The 19,613-nt window shown below is 39.1% G+C and overlaps 1 protein-coding gene across 3 annotated transcripts in view; it reads right to left on the reverse strand.

Moving 5' to 3' along the window:
* Positions 1–19,613, reverse strand: part of spns2 (SPNS lysolipid transporter 2, sphingosine-1-phosphate) — a 70,723-nt gene that overhangs the window by 24,638 nt on the left and 26,472 nt on the right. For all 3 annotated transcript variants that reach the window (XM_079651570.1, XM_079651571.1, XM_079651572.1), the window contains 3 exons: positions 8,273–8,409; positions 4,524–4,675; positions 1,908–1,974 (listed from right to left, as the gene is read on the reverse strand). In XM_079651570.1, the coding sequence (XP_079507696.1) occupies positions 1,908–1,974; positions 4,524–4,675; positions 8,273–8,409 (356 nt within the window). The remainder of the gene's footprint in view (positions 1–1,907; positions 1,975–4,523; positions 4,676–8,272; positions 8,410–19,613) is intronic.

Below are 19,613 nucleotides of genomic sequence, written 5' to 3' on the forward strand. Positions count from 1 at the left end.
TATGTGTGCACTGGTTTTCCACCGAGGGAGTAATTCTGAGTTTGATGTGGCTCATAACATTGCTGATTATGCGGTTCAATGCAGTGGGTAAGGTCTCAGGTGCGGGATAACACAGCACTGATAATTTCCTTTCCTATAATGTCTCCTTTCTCCTTCTACTTGTGTGGAGCAACTTAATTGGATCCACATCGGCGTATTATAATATGCTTTCAGCGAGAGGCAGCCTAATGGAAGAAACAGAGCGGGCTCATTTGAAATAAAATTAATATTTGCTTTGCACACGTTTTGCACTCATGTCCCCTCATCATTATTCAACAAGACACCAGAAGTCTGTGATCTTTGACCCCCACTCCCACAGGGCCCATTAGACACTCCCTGCATGGATGGTTGGCAATCAAACAAGTTAGCTGCTGCCCTCTCCTGCTCCTCATACTGTATCTATGCACCCCCCACTATTCTTTCTTATCGACTACATTTCGCAAAACAAGGTAGCTGGAACATGTTGGGCAAAAACAAACGGAAGCGCTGCAGTGTTTTTTTCCTTAAAGCAGGATACCGCCTCACAGAATCTGTTTCATGTCTTGGTATTTGTTTTCCTCTACATGCCACACCAGTGATTCATTGGCTTTGAGATTGTTTTATTGGAATGTCATTGTGGCTGCTGTGGAACAAACTGCCCCGCTCTTTGTTTTTTTTAATACCCCACAAAGACAAGAAGAAATGGACGTGTGTCCTGTTTCCTTAAACCTAGGGAGCTGTCACTTCCAGGAATCCCTTCCTCCACGCCATGCTGAGGGAATGTTTAATGTCTTCCTTTAAAATGTCGGTTCATGAGAGTCAGGTCATACTTTGTTTTTAGGATTTTTAAAAGCTGACCCCAAAGTCGGCTGCTCCTGGGGAGTCCCGTTAGACTGTTCATTGGTGCTCTCCATTACTGCTGGTATGTCTCTAAGCGCTTTGTCTCAGGTACTCATTGGAGTCCTTGTAAAGAAATGCTATGACAACAGTTATTTATGGTCCTGATTTAACACTTATGTCTGCTTTTAACTATGCAGTAAGTGTGCTACTGCAAAAATAACAACAACTGTCCAATATGGATTTTTTGTTAAAGCAATACCTTATCAAGGTTGGACATCTCACCAATTTTCTTCAGATACATTTTCTTGAGAGCTTGAATCAGCCTTTAATTAAAATGGAACCATCTCAAAGTTGAGCCAGTATGAATAAAAAATGTGTCTTCATGCTAGGTGTGTGCCTTCTTGGCAACATACAGTATGTAGGCTATTTGTTGCAAAGGATTTTTGCGCTCTTTGAAAAGCATCTGTTCCTGAAATGCGTCATTTCCCACCCATGGACTCCATTGTTCTCTTTTGTTTAAAAAATAGACTGTTGAAGAGGCAATAGTAAGCTGGTGACGTAAAACTCAACCTATTACGGACATAGTGTAACAAACAAAACACATGTTTTAAATTATTAAAGCAACATACTTAGAGCTAACCTAAGCACTAATGTTAATTAGCACAGCGTAACTTAACATTACGCAAATCCGCTTTAGGATCAGGACGGAAAAACATTACACAAACACAGCCTTTTAGCTTGACATAAGGTGATGTTGAGTGAGTTTGATGTTTCATTTTTTTGATTTTATTTTAGAAAGGGTTTTGTAGGAGGCTGGAGGCTGAGCTGCTGATGATGTGGATGTATGTGAGAGCCTTGAGCTCTCTCTGCTCTGTCACTTCCCTACAATGTCAGGGCTGTCACCCCCCCTCCCGGAGGTGCTACTGCCACCACCGACCCCTCTGACCCCAGATCCAAGACAGTCCTCAGTGCCGAGCCCTGCAGGAGGGGCTCTTCATCTGTATAAAGTTGTGTCCATGTTTGTGTGCAGTGTTGGGGGATGACCTTACCCTCAGTGCCCAGTGCCAGTCTCCTGCAGCCATCTTGGCACTGGAGCCCAAGATGTAGCCCAACCCACTGCAGAGAGACAGAAAGACACAACACATCATATAAATAGCTCATAACCTGCTTCACCCAGTACACAGTATATAAAGTAAATGAGCCCATAATCCACATCTGCCTATATCCTTTTTGTTTGCGGCGAGTGTTTGGTTGCTTGACATGGACGGCTTATGACAGTGATGAACTGATCAAAGCACCGGTAGCTACTTATCTCGTTGGTCTATTTACGGAAGTGTGATTCGTGCAGAAAATGCAGGTGCAAAGGTACCGCCCACGAGCCAACAGAGCGCTCCAGTAACACGGTTGTCAGAAGGCTAGAGGCTGTGTGTTGTCACAGTGTTATTGAATTCTACCACATTTTACTTGAGTTTAAGTGTGTCTTGTGCGTCATACAGGGACATAGCAGTTAAATGCTTTGAGGAAAATGTTGCCAGATCTGATCAGATAAAGCGCTCCTAATGCTGTGATAAGCCTCCACTGCTGGATAGCATCAGCATTTGAAGGACAAAGAGGATTTGTCGAGTAAAGGACAGATAGCTAACTCTGTGGTCATAATTTCAACACAACAATACAGTACAGATCTAATCCGTCTTTGATATTTGTTTGTGTTCAGTATAACCTGAACTATTTCATCTTAGTCGTTATTAAAGCAAAAATTATAATCTGATTCCAGCTTGCTATTTCCTACATGTCTTTGTTTTATGTGATAATAAACTGCCTTTTTCGTATTTAAAACAGTTGGACAAAAAAAAGGCTTTACTAGACTTTTCATTTTTAGTGCCAGCCCACCTGACCGCAATCATAAAACCAAATGAGGGAGTATCTTTAAAGCATATGGTGTTCCTTTACCTCAAATACTAAAGATGTAGTAGCGAAATACCTAGACATTTCATGTGGTTTTCCCTCTATATTTGTCACCCACCCTATTGTAGTACCTTAAGTAGAAATAGCCAGTAAAAGTCAGTCAGACTTCCTGATTTTTCAGAGAACCTGTTTCTCTGCATGTGCAGTCAGTGCCTCAGGGGGTGCTGTTTTCCATTTTTTTAAATGTAACCTTTATTTAACCAGATAAAAAGCAAATGTGACTTAACAGTGGGTTCTTATCAGCAGTGGCTGCTAAATGGCCAAAACATGTTTAACTGGCTTAACATGCACACACAGAGCAAAGGGGAAACAGTCTGCTTCCATGATTAGATCTCCAAAAATAACACAGCAGTATAAATGGGCTCAGACAGCATATGATATTTCCAGTAGGTGACTAACAGCTAATCTTATCAGAGTCGACCCAGAGAGTGTTTGGAAAGTTCAACAGCCACAATAAAACTGGAGCATGAAAAATATGCTTAGATCAAGCACCGGCGCGGCACAGAAAGCTGTCTCTGTGGCCAAGTTTAAATTATGGGGGGAAAGGGAGAGCAGGGGAATCCATTTCCTGTGAATCCGGTCTAATTCCTGAGGTCATTTCCTGGAAACAGTCATAACAACCTTGGTACAAACAAGTGGGAGACTGGATAGGATGTTTGAATGCACTTTACTGAGGCCCACTCTTTCACCTTCTATTGTCTCTGTTGCTGGGCAGTTTACTGTGACCCAAACATTTTGGCATTACACAACCACTCAGTTTAGACTTCACATCCTTTTTTGTCCAACTGTCTCGAATCAGCCAATAGAAGCGGCAATGATTTATTGATTAGTGGTAAATTATTACATGAATTGCCATCTATGTAATTTATTAAATGGTTTGAGTAGAAATACATTTCAACATTCTCTGATTACAGACTCTTTAATGTAAATATTAGCAGGTTTCTTTACTCTTCAGTTACAAAAAAATGAAAGTCTTTGTGTTTTGGTCAAAACATTTGTGGGCATCAAGTTGAGCTTCAATGAAACACTGAACGCCATTTTCTAACTCATTAATTAATCAAGAAAATAATCAACCTATTATTTAACAATGCAACTAATTGGAATTTGCCAACCAATTTTTATGTTAACAATCTACAGAGCAGCATATTCCCTATTTACTTAAAATGTCCTTGTCTGTGATCCTGCGTGCAGGAGCTGGAAAACACTGCAGGATGCTGCTGCTCAGACACATACTGTTAGGCACTGTATAAAACGATAAACCTCAAGTGGCATCCACCGGTACATTCATCTTTTATTACTTGGCTTTGTTTGTTTTTTCCCTGTGGCCCTCTTTCTGATTGAATAAACTGAAAAGGCAGGGGATTTGAGCTTAATAATACCTATACTCTCACAGCCCCACGCCACAACCCAAAAAGCCTCTCGTCCTCCTTTAAGCTTCACACAGCCAATTGTAAGTTCTACTTTTCTTTCTGCAGAGGGCTCTTTGTGTGTCACGAGAAAATAAAGAGCCAGATAGGAGCTACTCTGACCTTTTTCTATGTGAGGATAATTTAAATTGTCGATGCTCATTCTCCTTTGGATTTAACATGTAAAGAACCTGCTGGATTGGATGAAAGCACTAAGCTATAGTTTCATAAAATGTCTACAGGAACACCTCTAAATATAGAAATGTGGTTCTCCGGTATCTGTCTGGCACTTACCTTCCCAGTGGGATGGCCAGGTAGAAGACAGAGAGCATCATGGTGCGGCTGTTGTTATTGAACAGGTCTCCTATGATGGTGGGAGAGATGGAGGAGTAGCTGGACTCTCCGATACCCACCAGGCCTCTGGAGAGCACAAACAGCCAGTAGTACTGCAGAGAGAAAAAAAAAAAAAAAAATCAGTTATGTTATGAAGCTCAGAGTCAGAGCACACTGTCAAATACCCAACGGCTATTTATCTTTGTCGGAAATATTTTTCCTAAGAAAAGTTTCAGTGTAGCACAGTATAGACGGTTTAAGTCTACCTATACTCCTATACTCCTAAAATACTAAGCAGGTGTACAAATTCCCATGTGGTCATATCGTCTGACTCTCTAGGAGATTATTTATAAGATAATCAGAGGTAGAAATATATTGGTAAAAATATTCTTTGCAGTCTTATGCAGTCTTTCATGATCTCCTGGCTACATTTAATATTTTTCCATGTTATCCTTAGACATTCACCCTTTTTCAACAAGGCAAACATATTGCCTATTGTCATATATCAAGACATCCAAAATGTTGTTGCACTTGGTCTAAAATGTTAAGGAGATTATCTTTGGTTAACCAAAAATAAATGTACCTAATGAAATTGTCAAGTAGCTTCACATTAGCATTTTAATGTGTAATCAATTTAGCTGTATTGAATTAGCATGGCATATTATCGTCCATCAGAGGTAATAAAGTGATAAATGAAAAGATGAATACTTAAAAGACTTTAATAAGAGCATGCACACTGGCGGGGGCACTTGTGTAGGCAGCTGGATTGTTAACTGTCTCCATGGAAACCACTACTCACTGGATACAGACTCTGGTATATCTGCTTGTGAAGATACATAGTAATCTGGTTCCTGTACAACCTGGATGGAATGACTCATCCTGCAAATATTGGCCCTTGATTTTTCCATTAGTCCCATGATTATTATTAGATTAATGTAGAACTAGTGCAATTTGTTAATGTTTCAGTAAAGGGACACTGTATTACTTTCACTTGGTAGCTTTCGTAGATTTTCTTACATTATTATTTCCTTACATTACAGAGGAAATGTTTATATTTCCACCTAAAAAATGCTCAATGTGGGACCTAACAATATGAGAGTGTGCCATGATGGAGCGTGGTGAGGTGTACCACTGTAGGGTTTGTCAGCAGTTAAAAGAGATTGATGATGGTGCTGTAGGTCGCAGAGCAGAAACGGTGATCCCTGCTGACCCGAGCTCTCAGCCGACAATAGAGGCTTCACGCTGGTGGATGTGACAACATGTCATGGGGTCATACACACAGCCATCAAACATGCACTGGAGACTACAATACACACACAAATACCTCCAATTTAAGATACAAATAAATAGCCTCCGCTGTGGTATTTACACCTATTGTTTAATTGTTTTTCATTTGCCTTAAAAGAAGATCTTCCCCCAAATCCAAGAAAACATATTTTTCCTCTTACTTGTCGTGCCATTTATCAATATAAATGTTTTTGGTGTGAGTTGGAGATATCGGCCATAAAGATGTCTGCCTTTTCTCCAAGACTACTAAATGGCGCCCAGTTTGTGGTGTTCAATGCGCCAAACAATACTTTTCAACAATGTTTTATTCTCAAAATCATGACGCTGCTTTTTAATGTAATCTATAAACTCTGTTGTGAGCAGTTTCTTGTAGGAACCATTTGATTTTTTACCAAATTACACTCATGAAGTGTCTCACCACGCAGATGAATGGAAGCATATGGCTATCTCACCTAGCAACACTGGGCTAGCCTAACAGTTGTAGTTTGCTAGCTTGCTAGTTCCTGCATTAAACTGCTCACAGCAGGTATTGTGGATTATCTTAAGTAACTGGGCATGTTTTTATGAAAGAGACATTGCTGTTGAGTTTTTCAAATCAATTTCTTTGGTGCTCTGGGCACCAGGCCGGGTGCCATCGAGCTCCATTATATTGGAGAGAAGGCAGACATCTCTATAATCAATACCTCCCACATACAGAACCTTACACCAAAACAATCTAGATTGATAAATAGCACTACAGAAAAAAACTAACAAATATGTAGTCTATTTTGATTTTGCAGAGAACTTTCTCTTTAAATTGTTTGTTTCTTCTTTTATGTGGGAGCCACTGTGTTCATGATTGATCACAGCTGAGCTCTCCCTGCTGTATATCTCTCTGTTTGTCACATTGTTTTGAATGATTTACAGTCAGTCTATTTTCTTATTTAATGGCCCGTCGTTTAGTGGGATTGTAATGGTAGTGATTTTTTCTTTTTAGAAAACAATTCTTACCACTATGCAAATTGTAGCGTACATAGATAGTTTCTTTTAATGCATGCGTTATATCTCTTTAATAAGGCCTAGAAGGCTTGACACTCGACAAATTTGATGACTATAGAAGGTAACATTTTATAGACTTGATAGGGTCATGAATCAGAGAGATTGGACCGTAACATTCATTATCCTGGTCTCACCCTCTTTATAGATAATATTTAATGACATGAATCATGTTTCCATTGGGTACGAATTTATAAATAGACTTCCACTAATGTGTTTCAAATGCCATGCAAGTGATCATTTACGAGTATAATCTGTTGTGCTCGTACAGAGAAAAGGGTAGAATCTCGCTTTTAAGCACTGGCAAATGTCTGTTACATAAGATCTGAACTCTGAGTCTGCTGCAGATCACTCAAAAATGCCCCACAGTGTCTTAAATGCGTAATGATAGGACTCAGTTGTAAGTGGTCATTAACATTTCATTACACGTCATGTCTTTCATCTCTCATGGCGACAGCTGTTGCATAAGAGCCATCTACTCGTGTCCCATTTGATTGTCACTCTCAGGATTATGCCTCAAAGGGGAAAGTTAAAGTTGGGGGCAAAGTACTGCGGGAGCTGAGGATCCCATCTCCTCATCAGCAATCAGCGGCATTTGTGGCATCTGTCGGAGCGGAAGAGGCCCTTCATTTTTTATCTTAGCCATAAGCAGCATGAGTTGACTTCCTTCTTGGGGAATGGCTGCCATCTTGTCTCCAAGCAGTCAATTCTATAGAGTATTTAAGGAGAAGGACATCCTGAGACCTTTCCAAGCTGTCGTTCCCTTCAACTGCTCTGGGCTGAAGATCTTTGGCTTACTCACTGCGGGACTTCATGACACTGCTCTGCAGACAGGCCGCATGCCGCATGTAACTCACGTAGCTTTTAATGCCACACATCCCTGTGGAGTGACTTCAGATCGTCAGAATTGTATCGAGACCGTCCATCATGACTGTATAATGTTTCGGTCTACCCGAGCCGCATGCACAGAGCCTTTTACTGTAATGTGACGGCGGGACACCCCACCCCCCACTCCGGGAATAATTGTATTGTGTAATGCATTCAACAGCGCACAGGGACTTATAGAGATATCCAATCTAAATCCACTTGTCAAGGGGCAGTGAAACAACAGAGCCTTATCTTCTAAAGAGTTGTAATTGAGACAAGTCTGAGGCATGGGCTTTCATTAGTTGATTGGCTAGTTGCCAGTGGGAGAGGGAGGGACATAAAGAATGTCTACAAAGGCAAAGCGGGTGTTCAACATAAGGAGCCTGTCATTTTTTTACTAGCCTTAACATCAAGCATATCCAGATCATAACACAATAATTAGCTTGTCACATTGACGGCTGCCTAATAGAATAAGACTGCAGCTCTGGTGCTGCCATACTTTCTGTCATGCAGTGTCGTACCTCTATGCTGATGAAGGAGCTGGACAGAGTAACAATGGACCAGAAGAAAATGCCACAGCTCAGGATGACCTTTCTGTTGAAGCGGTCGCCCAGGTAACCGAAGATGGGAGCCGCTACCATGAAGCTGCAGATGAAGACTGCGGAAAGGAAGGAGAAGAGAAAATATTAGTTGCATATAGTGACATAAAATTACTAATACAGACGCAATCATACGTGTCTCAGCCTTTGTATTGCATTTAGCTATTTACAGCTTCAAGTATTAAAGTATTACTTCTGGCAATACACTTAAAAAATCTTAAAAGTGGTGTTCAATCATTTGTGAGGATTATCTTTCTTCACAAAAACTGTGGGTATCCTGTGATTGCCATAGAGCTTATTTTCTGCCCTAATCCAAAATCAACCAGAAAAATCCCATTCCCTTTTTTCTTTTTTTACGGGGATAAGGGGGTGTTATCTTTCAGGTTGACCCACAAACATAACTTGAATTCCAACTGGACCCAGACAAGTGTTTCAGCTTTCAGGTCCCCTTATGAGGCCGAGACCCAGTCCAGATTGACTGTGTGATAGCAGTCAGCCAGAGGCACACTGAAGGACTGCCAGAGGACACCTCCATTCAACACAACCAATTAGGATTCCATTATCCTTCATAACCTGACATACACTACACGAAACCTAGCAAGGGGAATATTAGATAGAGATCATACAGCACTGACGGATGTCTCTGAGAAAGGTGATGAGGGTCGTGAGTGATTCGATTTGTGGAAATAGAGCGATAGACCCTTGATGGGAAACCTCGAGTATATTGATTTATGGCTTTCTGCCTTTGCTTTAGACATATAAGGTATGTTGTTGATTATTAGAGATTATTTTTAAAACTGCAAGTTATATTTTGACCGAGGACAGAAATATATTTTCACCAGGAGTTGTAAAAAACATAATATAAGTAATATGGAGATGAAAATCAGTTTAAATTACAAAAGACAGTTGGAAATGAAGTAGATTACACAGTCAAAAATTACTAGAGGAAAGCTAGGGTTAATGTTGTATTTACCTAATCTTTTTTTTATATAAGAGATCAAGTGGGATATATTTATTGTGGATTGTTCGAAAAGCTACAGTTTGGAAAGTGGCCAAAAACAGTAGCTCTTAAAAAAGGGAGTTAGATTTTATTATATCAGTTATTTGGGAATTTTAAAAAAACATGTCTGGATTTAATGTATCACTCTGCGGGAATTACAATTAAAGTCAACAGATGCAAGGATATTAATAGCAATATATCACAAAGCAGCACCAGAGGACTGCGGTGGCCTTGTGGTCATAAATAATTCATCCATCTTAATTTCTTACAACCAGACTTATGTCCCATGAAAGAACACAAGCGCTTTCAAAAATGTTCCTCCCTAATTGCCCCACAGCTGAGGGGACAACTAGTCCTCGTTCTCGCGGCTTTTAGTCAATATTTATGAGGAGGACCAACCCAAACAGAAGCTGAATCTTTAATGTCTCAAACTGTGTTCCGCGTCTTTGCAGAGGGGAGAGGGCAAAATGTTTCTCTCCTGACAGCACTAAGGGAGGCAGGCTGAAGTGTTTTGACACATCATCAGCATAAACATACAGAAGAGGAAGGGAGGAGAGATATGAGAGAAAAATGGAGAGGGGGGGTTATATAAGACATCACCATCCCATATCTGCTCAGGCCAACCAACAGGATAAGGGGGCATTAATCAGATCAAAACATAACTTTATGAACATGTGATATGAGGGTTTGATACAAATTTAAAGATGTGGTTTTGTAATCATATAATGCGGAATAGTTACCTCAATAAATGCTATAAAAGCAAGTATGCAAGAGTTGGTTATACAATCTACCACGTTTTATTTATTTGATGGCCTTATTTTGTCAGCTAAGCTTCAATACCATTATGTAAATCATAACTTTACACAAGACTTTATGCTACCATTACCCTTGTTTTATTCAGTTTTCTCTACCTTATTTTTCTATTTTTTCTTTACTTTTTACGTTAATGTGGTTTTTATTCTGATGCTGGTGCAGAAACATGCACATAATATAAATACATTTGATGCTGGAATAATTTCAAAATATGAGCGCTTTTGTGAGTAGACTCATTTTTACTAAGCTCCAAACAATGCCTATTCTGCAATGTAATCCAATGTTTTAAAGAAATATAGTGTAAAATGATTGTGTATACAGTATAGATGTCAATTCATATTACAGTGATATATTAAGACATTTAACATCTAAATATATTTTCCGTATAATATTTAAACTTGTATTTTATACAGGAAATACCAAAACGGCTCAAATAACCCTACTCAACATGACCTCTTTGTGTCATCTTGAAAAAGAAAATCTCCTTTCAAATACACTCACAGAAATGAATCATGGTAGAGTTTTTTTTTAAGCATTTAAATCTATTTCATTTTATTTAAATACTCATATTTTTTAAATATATGTATTGAAATTAATTATAATCTGTATAATTCCTGTCAATTCTAAAATATATTGAATGTAATTACTTAGAGGTTAAACAATAGCAGGTGAAATGTCATTTAAAATCTAATTTGAATTATTATTATTAATGAATGAATCAATTACAGTTTGGGCTTTCACAGGTGCTGCTCATTTCACATAATGAGTCTCTCCCCCTCAGTATGTTCTCCCTCTCAGCCTCACGTCTCCCCCCCTCTTCCTCTCTCTTTCGACAGCCTTCAATGTGAGCATTTATGTGGCTAAGTGCTGCAGGTTTGTTGTGTAACACTAAATTACGGCTTTAGCTTACTCTGCAGCCACGGCACTGCTGGGGAAACCACACATGCACACGCACACGCACACACACACACGCACACACACGCACACACACACACACACACACACACACACACACACACACACACACACACACACACACACACACACACACACACACGCACACACACACACACACACACACACACACACACACACACACACACACACACACACACACACACAGCAGGGTGTTCTGCAGTGCAAGCTGGAGATAAAATGAGGGAGAGGTCCACTATCAGCCACAGCCAGCTTGTTCCACATGGGTTTTTTAAAAGCCAGGGGCCAGAGATCATTGCTCTCCTTAGCTTGATAGAAATACATACCCTCATATCATTAACAGGCCTATTAGAAGTGATTAGCAGGACCACCCTTCCCCCTCTCTCTGTGTTTCTTATTCCAGGTAATTTTGTGATTTGTTGATAAGCTATGCCCTTTAACTGAGGCTCATTATCACCTCTTAGCAGTGTCAGCACGAATGAAATCACGTCCTAGTTGTGTGCTCACACTTATTTAGTTGTAACCTTGCTGCTTTCTGAGCAAGAGGAGGGAGCCCTGTGTATATATTCTTTAATATCCTGCATAAATGGTATTCAGTAAGCAACAAAGCTGGGGAAAGAGATAACGCCAAACCTTATAAATCATTGGTGCAGAACAAACACATGTCTCTAATACCATTCTTAGTTTAAATCTAATAAAAAAAACATTGTTGACTGAACTCCCAAAAGGGCACGTGTCAGATAAACATTTTGACAAGAAGCTGCTTTTAACTGACAGAATAATAACACGATGAATTACCTTCACACATGCTTTTTTTATTTGACAAGAAGCATAGAGGAATGTTGGCAAGTTGTTTATTTAAAGCAAAAACAGGTACACCCTTCAACTCAATCGGGTTGCGTAGCTGCATTTTTTTCTCTTATTAAATTATTTCTAATCAGAGTCGGCTCTTACATCCCTGCTGTACTCCAGATTTGGATTTAGGGAGGATATCACATGTTGTTACTGAGACCGGATGCACACAGATTTCACATGTAACCTTTATAGAGGATCTTCATGCTCCCAGGAAATGCCCTGTCACTTTAAAGAAAGTGTAAAAAACATCCCACTGTTCTTCTGTCAGTCTTCTGTCAAGGCTGCGCAATTCTACAAGGGCCCAATGAGGACATCTGTCATGCTTGGAAAACATGATTCCCTCCTCTGAGCACATCTCATTTTGATGGATCTGGTATGTTTTCTTTAAAGTAAAATAATGCTAAAATAAAAATGCTCACGAGTCTTTACAAGACACACTGTGAATGGGTTAAAGTTGTAAGGCAATAACTTGCCCAAATTGGACAACACCAGTGTTACCTATCACAAGGTAGCCCCCCTTTATTGTCTATGTTACTCTAAATGTATTGGAGAAGACTTGAAACTAGTTGTGGAGATCATTAAATCATTAGGAAAATGTTTAATCAGGATACCAATCAAAAGAGAAGTAATTTTCTCATAGACTTCTATTCAATCTTCGTTTCTCAACATGTGGAGTTGCCCCCTGCTGGCCATTCAGAGTATTTCTAGACATTGTATAGAAGACAAACTAACCATGACTAAAAATAAGTATTCACAGATGCCAGGTCTCACCCAAAACTAGAAACGTTAATTGAAAAAGTAAAATTTTCATAAATTGAACTACAGTGGATAATGTCAAATTAAGCAATCTAAAACACGTTAAACGCTCTGTTGAACACGTAATTAGTTAGCAGTTGAATTAATAGACAGGTTTGATTGGCACACAGTCAACAGCTCTTGAATTTATAATACGCATAATATGTTGCCCGTCCTCACAAGTCACATTTCTAAACCGACCACCATTGTCTTGGTCGTGCTTATTCCTGTTTGTACAGTGGAACACCGCGAGTCCAAGTGTTCGTGTGATTTCGACTGTGCCATCAGAGATAAGCCCTGGCTAATCACCAAAGATGGAAATCTCTCATAAATAGTGCACATGTTACAAATATGCAGCAGGAAAGCCCTACCAGTGAGGAGTCGCAGTCTGGAGGAGACTGAGACTGTGTTTGTTTACACTGCGGGCCAAAGGGGGGGAAAGTTTTCATAACCTCTATTATAGAACAATGGTCAGCTTTGACTTCTGTTCAGACAGTCTGACTCAAGCTGCATTTTCAGTGTGGTAGAGGCAGCTTTTATTAATGAACTCCAAATCATGTCCTACACCTACTGTATGACATTAAACAAATCATAGGATTTATCTGAATGAATAAGGCAAACTAAAAATAAATGTTCCAGCCTGTCCTCCTACAAAAAACTACCAAATAGGTCGATTGTTCAGCAGCTTATTACGACCCATAGTCACGTTTTAAAAGTGTAGCACCTCTAGTGGTCGTGTAAGAAACAACATGCTCCCGTTGATTGCAAATGCTCCGGAGGGTCGTTTATTCACAAATAACCCTCTCTGGAAAATCCTAAATCAAACTATAGATCACACATCCACCGGACGTGGATTCTGAAAGTACAATATACAGTTCTCGCTAGAAATCTATTCAAAAAGCATTTTAATGGCCAAACTATCCTACATTTTAGGATTTTCCAGAGAGTGTTATTTGTGAATATACGACCCTCCGTAGCGTTTGCATTTAACGGTCATAATAAGCACTTGAACAATCGACCTATTTGGTCGTATGAGTTGGAGGACTTGTTGAAATGTACTGATAATACGTGTTGAATACTTAAATATTTATTACATTTAAAAAAAAAGAAAAAAGTTTTTAAATGTATTTAATATATTACTATTATTAGAATGTGTGTAAAGTGGATGTTTGTTTGAACGTCATAATTGTAATATTGTCATTCATTTCTATATGCAAATTATTACAATATGCTTTTGTCTCTATCTGTAGTATGAATACATAATGTTAAATTATTTAAATGAAACTATTAACACTAAATAATATTGTTGGATAAATAAATACATGAACTGATAATGGGATTTTTCGCTGTCACAAATAAAAAAATAAAAAAACGTCATTATTATTGAAAGACCTTTGACTCTCATAAGTATAGTTTGAAATGTGGTGTGTAATTATGATAGCCATTAGTGACTTCTACAAGTGAGTCAACAGCAGACTGGAAAACAACTTGAACCAGCCCTGAGTTTCAGCTCTGAGTTTCAGCTCTGAGTTTCAGCTCTGCCTGACATCTCGCCTTTGTCATAAGGCTTATACAACATATTCCGGCTATTACCTAAACAAACACAGATTCCTTCCTTTTGAAAACCATTGTTTATCTGATAATTACCTCCTCATAGGCCTCGAGCAATTATAAATTCCTCACCAGTGACAAGAGTTAAGCAAACAAGTTGTGCGGTTAATTAATGGCAATGAAATTATGACTTAATTATAGTGTATACTCGGTGCAATGTCACACAAAGCGTTGCGGTGAATACAGAGACGATTCCCGGTGAAATTACTGAGTTGTTTGAATAATTAAGGTCATTTTATTGTTGCCTCATCTGACTGCAGAGAACCAGAATTTGAGGTCAATCTGGTAGAAGCACATTTGTATTTTTTTAAAGCCTTCACAGAGAAGATAAATGATCATTATTGCTTCTGAACTATTTTATTCTCTTTGTAGCCAGAGGTAAAAGAAAACATTGAAAGTCTCTCGAATTCTCTGTGAACTTCTGACAGAATTTAAAAAAGCAGTCTGATGATAAACATTACAATTTCCCACAATAAATCTCGATTCCGGTCTTTAATGCTTTAGCTAGGAGTGCCAAACCAGTTCAGATATTCTTCAAATTCCAAAAAGATGCTGTGCATATTTCTCACAGTCCCACAAAGAGCAAATTGCATCAATTACCTTAGTCTTACCACATTCCATGAGAGGACAATAGCTATGTGAGAAGACTAAAAGCACACAATAACATGTGTTCCTGTCACATTACTGTGATGTTATACGCAGGTGAATCATGCTGCATATATCCACAGGTGACCTCTTTTTGATGAGGATAAACACCTATAAATAGTATGATCAATGTCTGTGAGTCCTGGCTTAATCATTTATCATCCTTTATTACCATCCCCATCATAATGTATGATCTTTTATCATCAATAGAACCTTAGGAACCCTTTTAACATTTCGACCTATGACATTGAATGGTGACTTGAAGCACCGTACTATAAAAGTTAATCTAATATGTATTTTTTTTTGTCATATTCTTTTTACAGGATATTTTACAGTTAAATAAGTATTTGACAAAAACAATATTATCGTGATACCTACAGAAAGTTATAATATCATTTTTGAAATTCATATTTCCCTTTGTTTATTGTGCTTTTTGTCTCTTTCCCTCGAATACAGAGAGTAACCACGACTTTATAAAATGGAAAAAAATATCAATTGCCGAACGTTAAAATATTTCTAAAATATCACTATATCATGACACCCTTCTAAAATGGAACTCAAATTTTCATTTTGTAAGCTTAACACACACACACACACACACACACACACACACACACACACACACACACACACACACACACACACACACACACACACACACACACACACACACACACACACACACCTCTTTGATTGGTCAGAACAATACCACCTGGGATGACTCACCCCTATGATTCAATGTTCAATGCCACTCTCAATGGAGCATCGGGAGGAAATGCAGATACATGTATGTTGTGTGAGTGTGCGTGTGTGTGTGCGGGTGTGTGTGTGTGATTGATATTCACTGAGCCTTTCGGGATACATTTCCCTATGAAACACCAGTTTCCACTGAACAGAGCACCTGTGAGGCCCCGCATCCGGCCGTGGGATACCGAACGCTCTGCACACCATTTGATCCTTTTTTATTTTATATTCTCACAAAAAGCCATTGAGACACTAGAATATGGAATAATTCAATTTCTCTGGAAGGAACTGACAGTGATTCTGTTGGAAAGAGTGGAAATGAAAGTACTGAAAGGTGGCTTAATCCTCTCACGATGTACACACAAAGTGTCCTGCCGCTCCCCTTAAGCTCCTACCTCTGAGACTTTCAAAGTAAATATTATTTGTCACAGATTCAAGTCCATTAAATACTTTTTAAAAATAGAAATAAAGTGGTACAGACTCTCACTGCAGTAGCAGAATTTCAGGAACCCATTTTTTTGGTTTGATGGAAATGAACGGAAGTTGAAAAGAGGAAGATTGCAACAATATTTGCTATCCATAAGTATGCAAACCAATAATGTATCCTAGTGAATGAGATCATTATTATACTCTCTACCCCCTTAAAGTCAGATCTCATTAATTCGGCATGTCTGAAACCTGCTGCTTCCGGTCCTCTTTCAAATGTATTGGTTTTGTAAATTGGGTTTTTCCCACCATAGCTGAAGGCGCTGTCATCCTCGCAGCTGTCAAACCTGACAGTCAGGATCGACAGTGCAACAGAGGGACTGCATTTCAAGGAATTTGAATGTCCTTCAGCTGCCAAAGACAGAATTAGAGGAACGGGAGAACCACATCCTATCTGCAGGTCTGGACATGCCTGTGTTGTAGCAGGCGTTGTCATTGGGTGCCATTTACAGCACCGTATGTGTCACTTTGGACGAGGTGTGTGTCTATAGGTGTCAGCGTTCAGCACATCGCAAACACACCGCTTCCATAAATACAACTTCCATCTCCAGTGTCTTTGTTGCCTCTGCTTTTTTCGTCATTACAAGGTTATGTGCTTGCCGAGGCGATACTGTGACTAAGTATTGTTTGTTAGTCAGTGAAAACATTTTTGTAACTCTGTCCTTGCTTTGCATAGGCTAAATCCAAGAAGAACTAAGCTCAAAACTTGCAATGAATACAACACACTGTTGGGTAGATATTCAGTCCAAATGCTTGTTAGATTTTTGCTGCTTCTGAAACCAATATATAGAAGAGCATACGATACAACAAATAATAATCACCCAACTCTGCAAACCTGCATAGTTATTGTCCAAGCCAGACCCAGGTCTGAATCCCAATTTGGGACCAAGCGCGATTACAAATCTGAAATTCAGATACAAGTTTTTATTAAAAAATATATATAGGCTATATATAATAAAAATATGTGTGAATGCTCGCTTGTGCACCAATTCCACAGCTTAAAAAGTTCCTCAATTAAGTTAATTAAGAAGCTTGAATCAACTAAAGTTTATTCAGTGCAGTAGAAGACATGTGTTACATCATCTTATACAAAAATAAAACCTGAGAGTTAACTGGACCTGATTCAAGCCGAAGGGTATATTTTGGGACGGCCCCAATCGGTTTGGGCAGAGAATCAACACTCTGTGATACAGTACATTTGTCATTCAGATATAATGTGAGAACTACACTTGTCAATACCCTTAAGGGTGCCAGTTCAAATGTAGGGTAGAAGGCCTTGCAATGTTGTGGAAACACAACAGGTAACCAAATCTTCACACGTCTGTCAGGGTCACTTCACACAGAATGTCCGGCACTTCAACCACATGTACCCCCCCTCAGTAAAGAAACATTATACCATATTGCATAATATTCCACTCTGCATCAGATAGCAGAGATGCATGGATGCCGTTAAAGACAACTGATCAAAGACAGCAAATGAATAAATCTTTCCACGGTATCCAACATGTCACTACTTTTGTTTGGCATGAGCTGCTGGCCGACACATCTTTGACAACACCGCCTACTGAATCTGCGGTAAAGCAAGATTCTGATGGAGCTTCTTCAGTGGTTACCTTTAATAGTGAAAGCATTCTCATTCATAACGAGACACTTTATGGCATTTGTGGAATTAGAGCCTGCAGTTGTCCTGATTTAACATGGTCTCTATCTTATCTTCAGTCCATTTCCGTACACATGAAAAAGTACCTGAAGTTTTCCACTTGTGAACGTATAGGTAGAGGAATCCTCATTGTTTTCAGAAAGGGTTTGTACCAGTTTAATAAATATATTTTAAATATAAAACTATTATTGTAGTGCAATTTATACTTTTTTTTTTTAGATAGCAGCTCTCTTTCTATTATTGATTATTCTATTTCACATTACACATGTTCAGCTTGGTATTACATTTGACAACTTATCACTATGCAAATGTGCAATATATATATATATAGTATTACAGAGGTTGGAATGGCATGGCGAGTTTACTGCTATAGGTAGAGGAATCCTCATTGTTTTCAGAAAGGGTTTGTACCAGTTTAATAAATATATTTTAAATATAAAACTATTATTGTAGTGCAATTTATACTTTTTTTTTTTTAGATAGCAGCTCTCTTTCTATTATTGATTATTCTATTTCACATTACACATGTTCAGCTTGGTATTACATTTGACAACTTATCACTATGCAAATGTGCAATATATATATATATAGTATTACAGAGGTTGGAATGGCATGGCGAGTTTACTGCTTTGGACAGCATTTGTTTGTTTAACTGAACGCAGCCTGGAGGTTTGCACCGTCTCTGTGTATTCTATTACACATAGCACTAAATCTGATGCTGTTTACTGGATTTCAGGGTCTCATAAAAAGGCTGCTGTGTATCCAAATGGAGCGTAGTCATTTAGTCCTCTTCCTGTCTTCTCAATATGAGCTTCAGATGGAACAAGAGTGGCAGAAATAAATACTCTCCACTACAAAGGTTGGGATAAGATATTACCATGATGTTGCCACTGATTAATATAGTCAGCAAATGAAGAGATACAGAGAGCGGAATAAGGATATTCAGAGTGGTATATATTTGTTTTTATCAATGGTGATTGGTGCAGTTTGGCAACAGTGTGTTGTGTTAATCAGGTGTGCAGTTCAGGTGGGAGTGGCAGCTTTGTTCTCTTTTCCCCTAATGATTAATGGGACTGCCTGTGGAGGGTGTGACACATAACTTTGGTTTGAGTTGGATACCAGAGCCAACGTCTTAGCTCAGACATTCTAAGACATCACATCTCTTCCTGCTGGGTTCCCCTTCATGTGGCGCCTCGTACATTTCTGCATTCCTCAGATTTTTGATCACCGCTAATTCTCTCCGTTCTGACTCCACTGGTGTAGGATTACCAATGCCGTTTGATAAATACCACATGCAGCCTGGGAAATACCCGTGCAGCACTCTCTCGCCAGTTTCTGTCAAACTCAGCAGCTAATTCCCGCAGACGCTGCCGTCAAGCGCTATCTAATGCCAACTTAAATCCCTTTTTCTATTATTAAATCTACTCTGAGAGCTGATAACTACAGCAGAGCTTTCCCTCTACCTGCTCAGTGTGAGAGCTGCAGCTGGGGAGAATTACACGCCGCTACAAATACCAGGCCTGGATGGCAACAGTGCATCATCTCAGCTCAATACCGGCAAACATGTGTTAAAAATAAAGAAAGGTGCATACTTTGCACAGGAAAACAGTAGTGAGAGGTGCAGCCAGTTTGAGTTCCAGACTGCAATCCAAGCTGCAACATTAATAAAAACATATAGTTATATTTTCCCAGGGATATTTCTTGTGGCTGGTGACATG

The sequence above is a fragment of the Notothenia rossii genome (genome assembly GCF_949606895.1).
Source record: "Notothenia rossii genome assembly, chromosome: 9".
NCBI classification, from domain to species: Eukaryota; Metazoa; Chordata; class Actinopteri; order Perciformes; family Nototheniidae; genus Notothenia; species Notothenia rossii.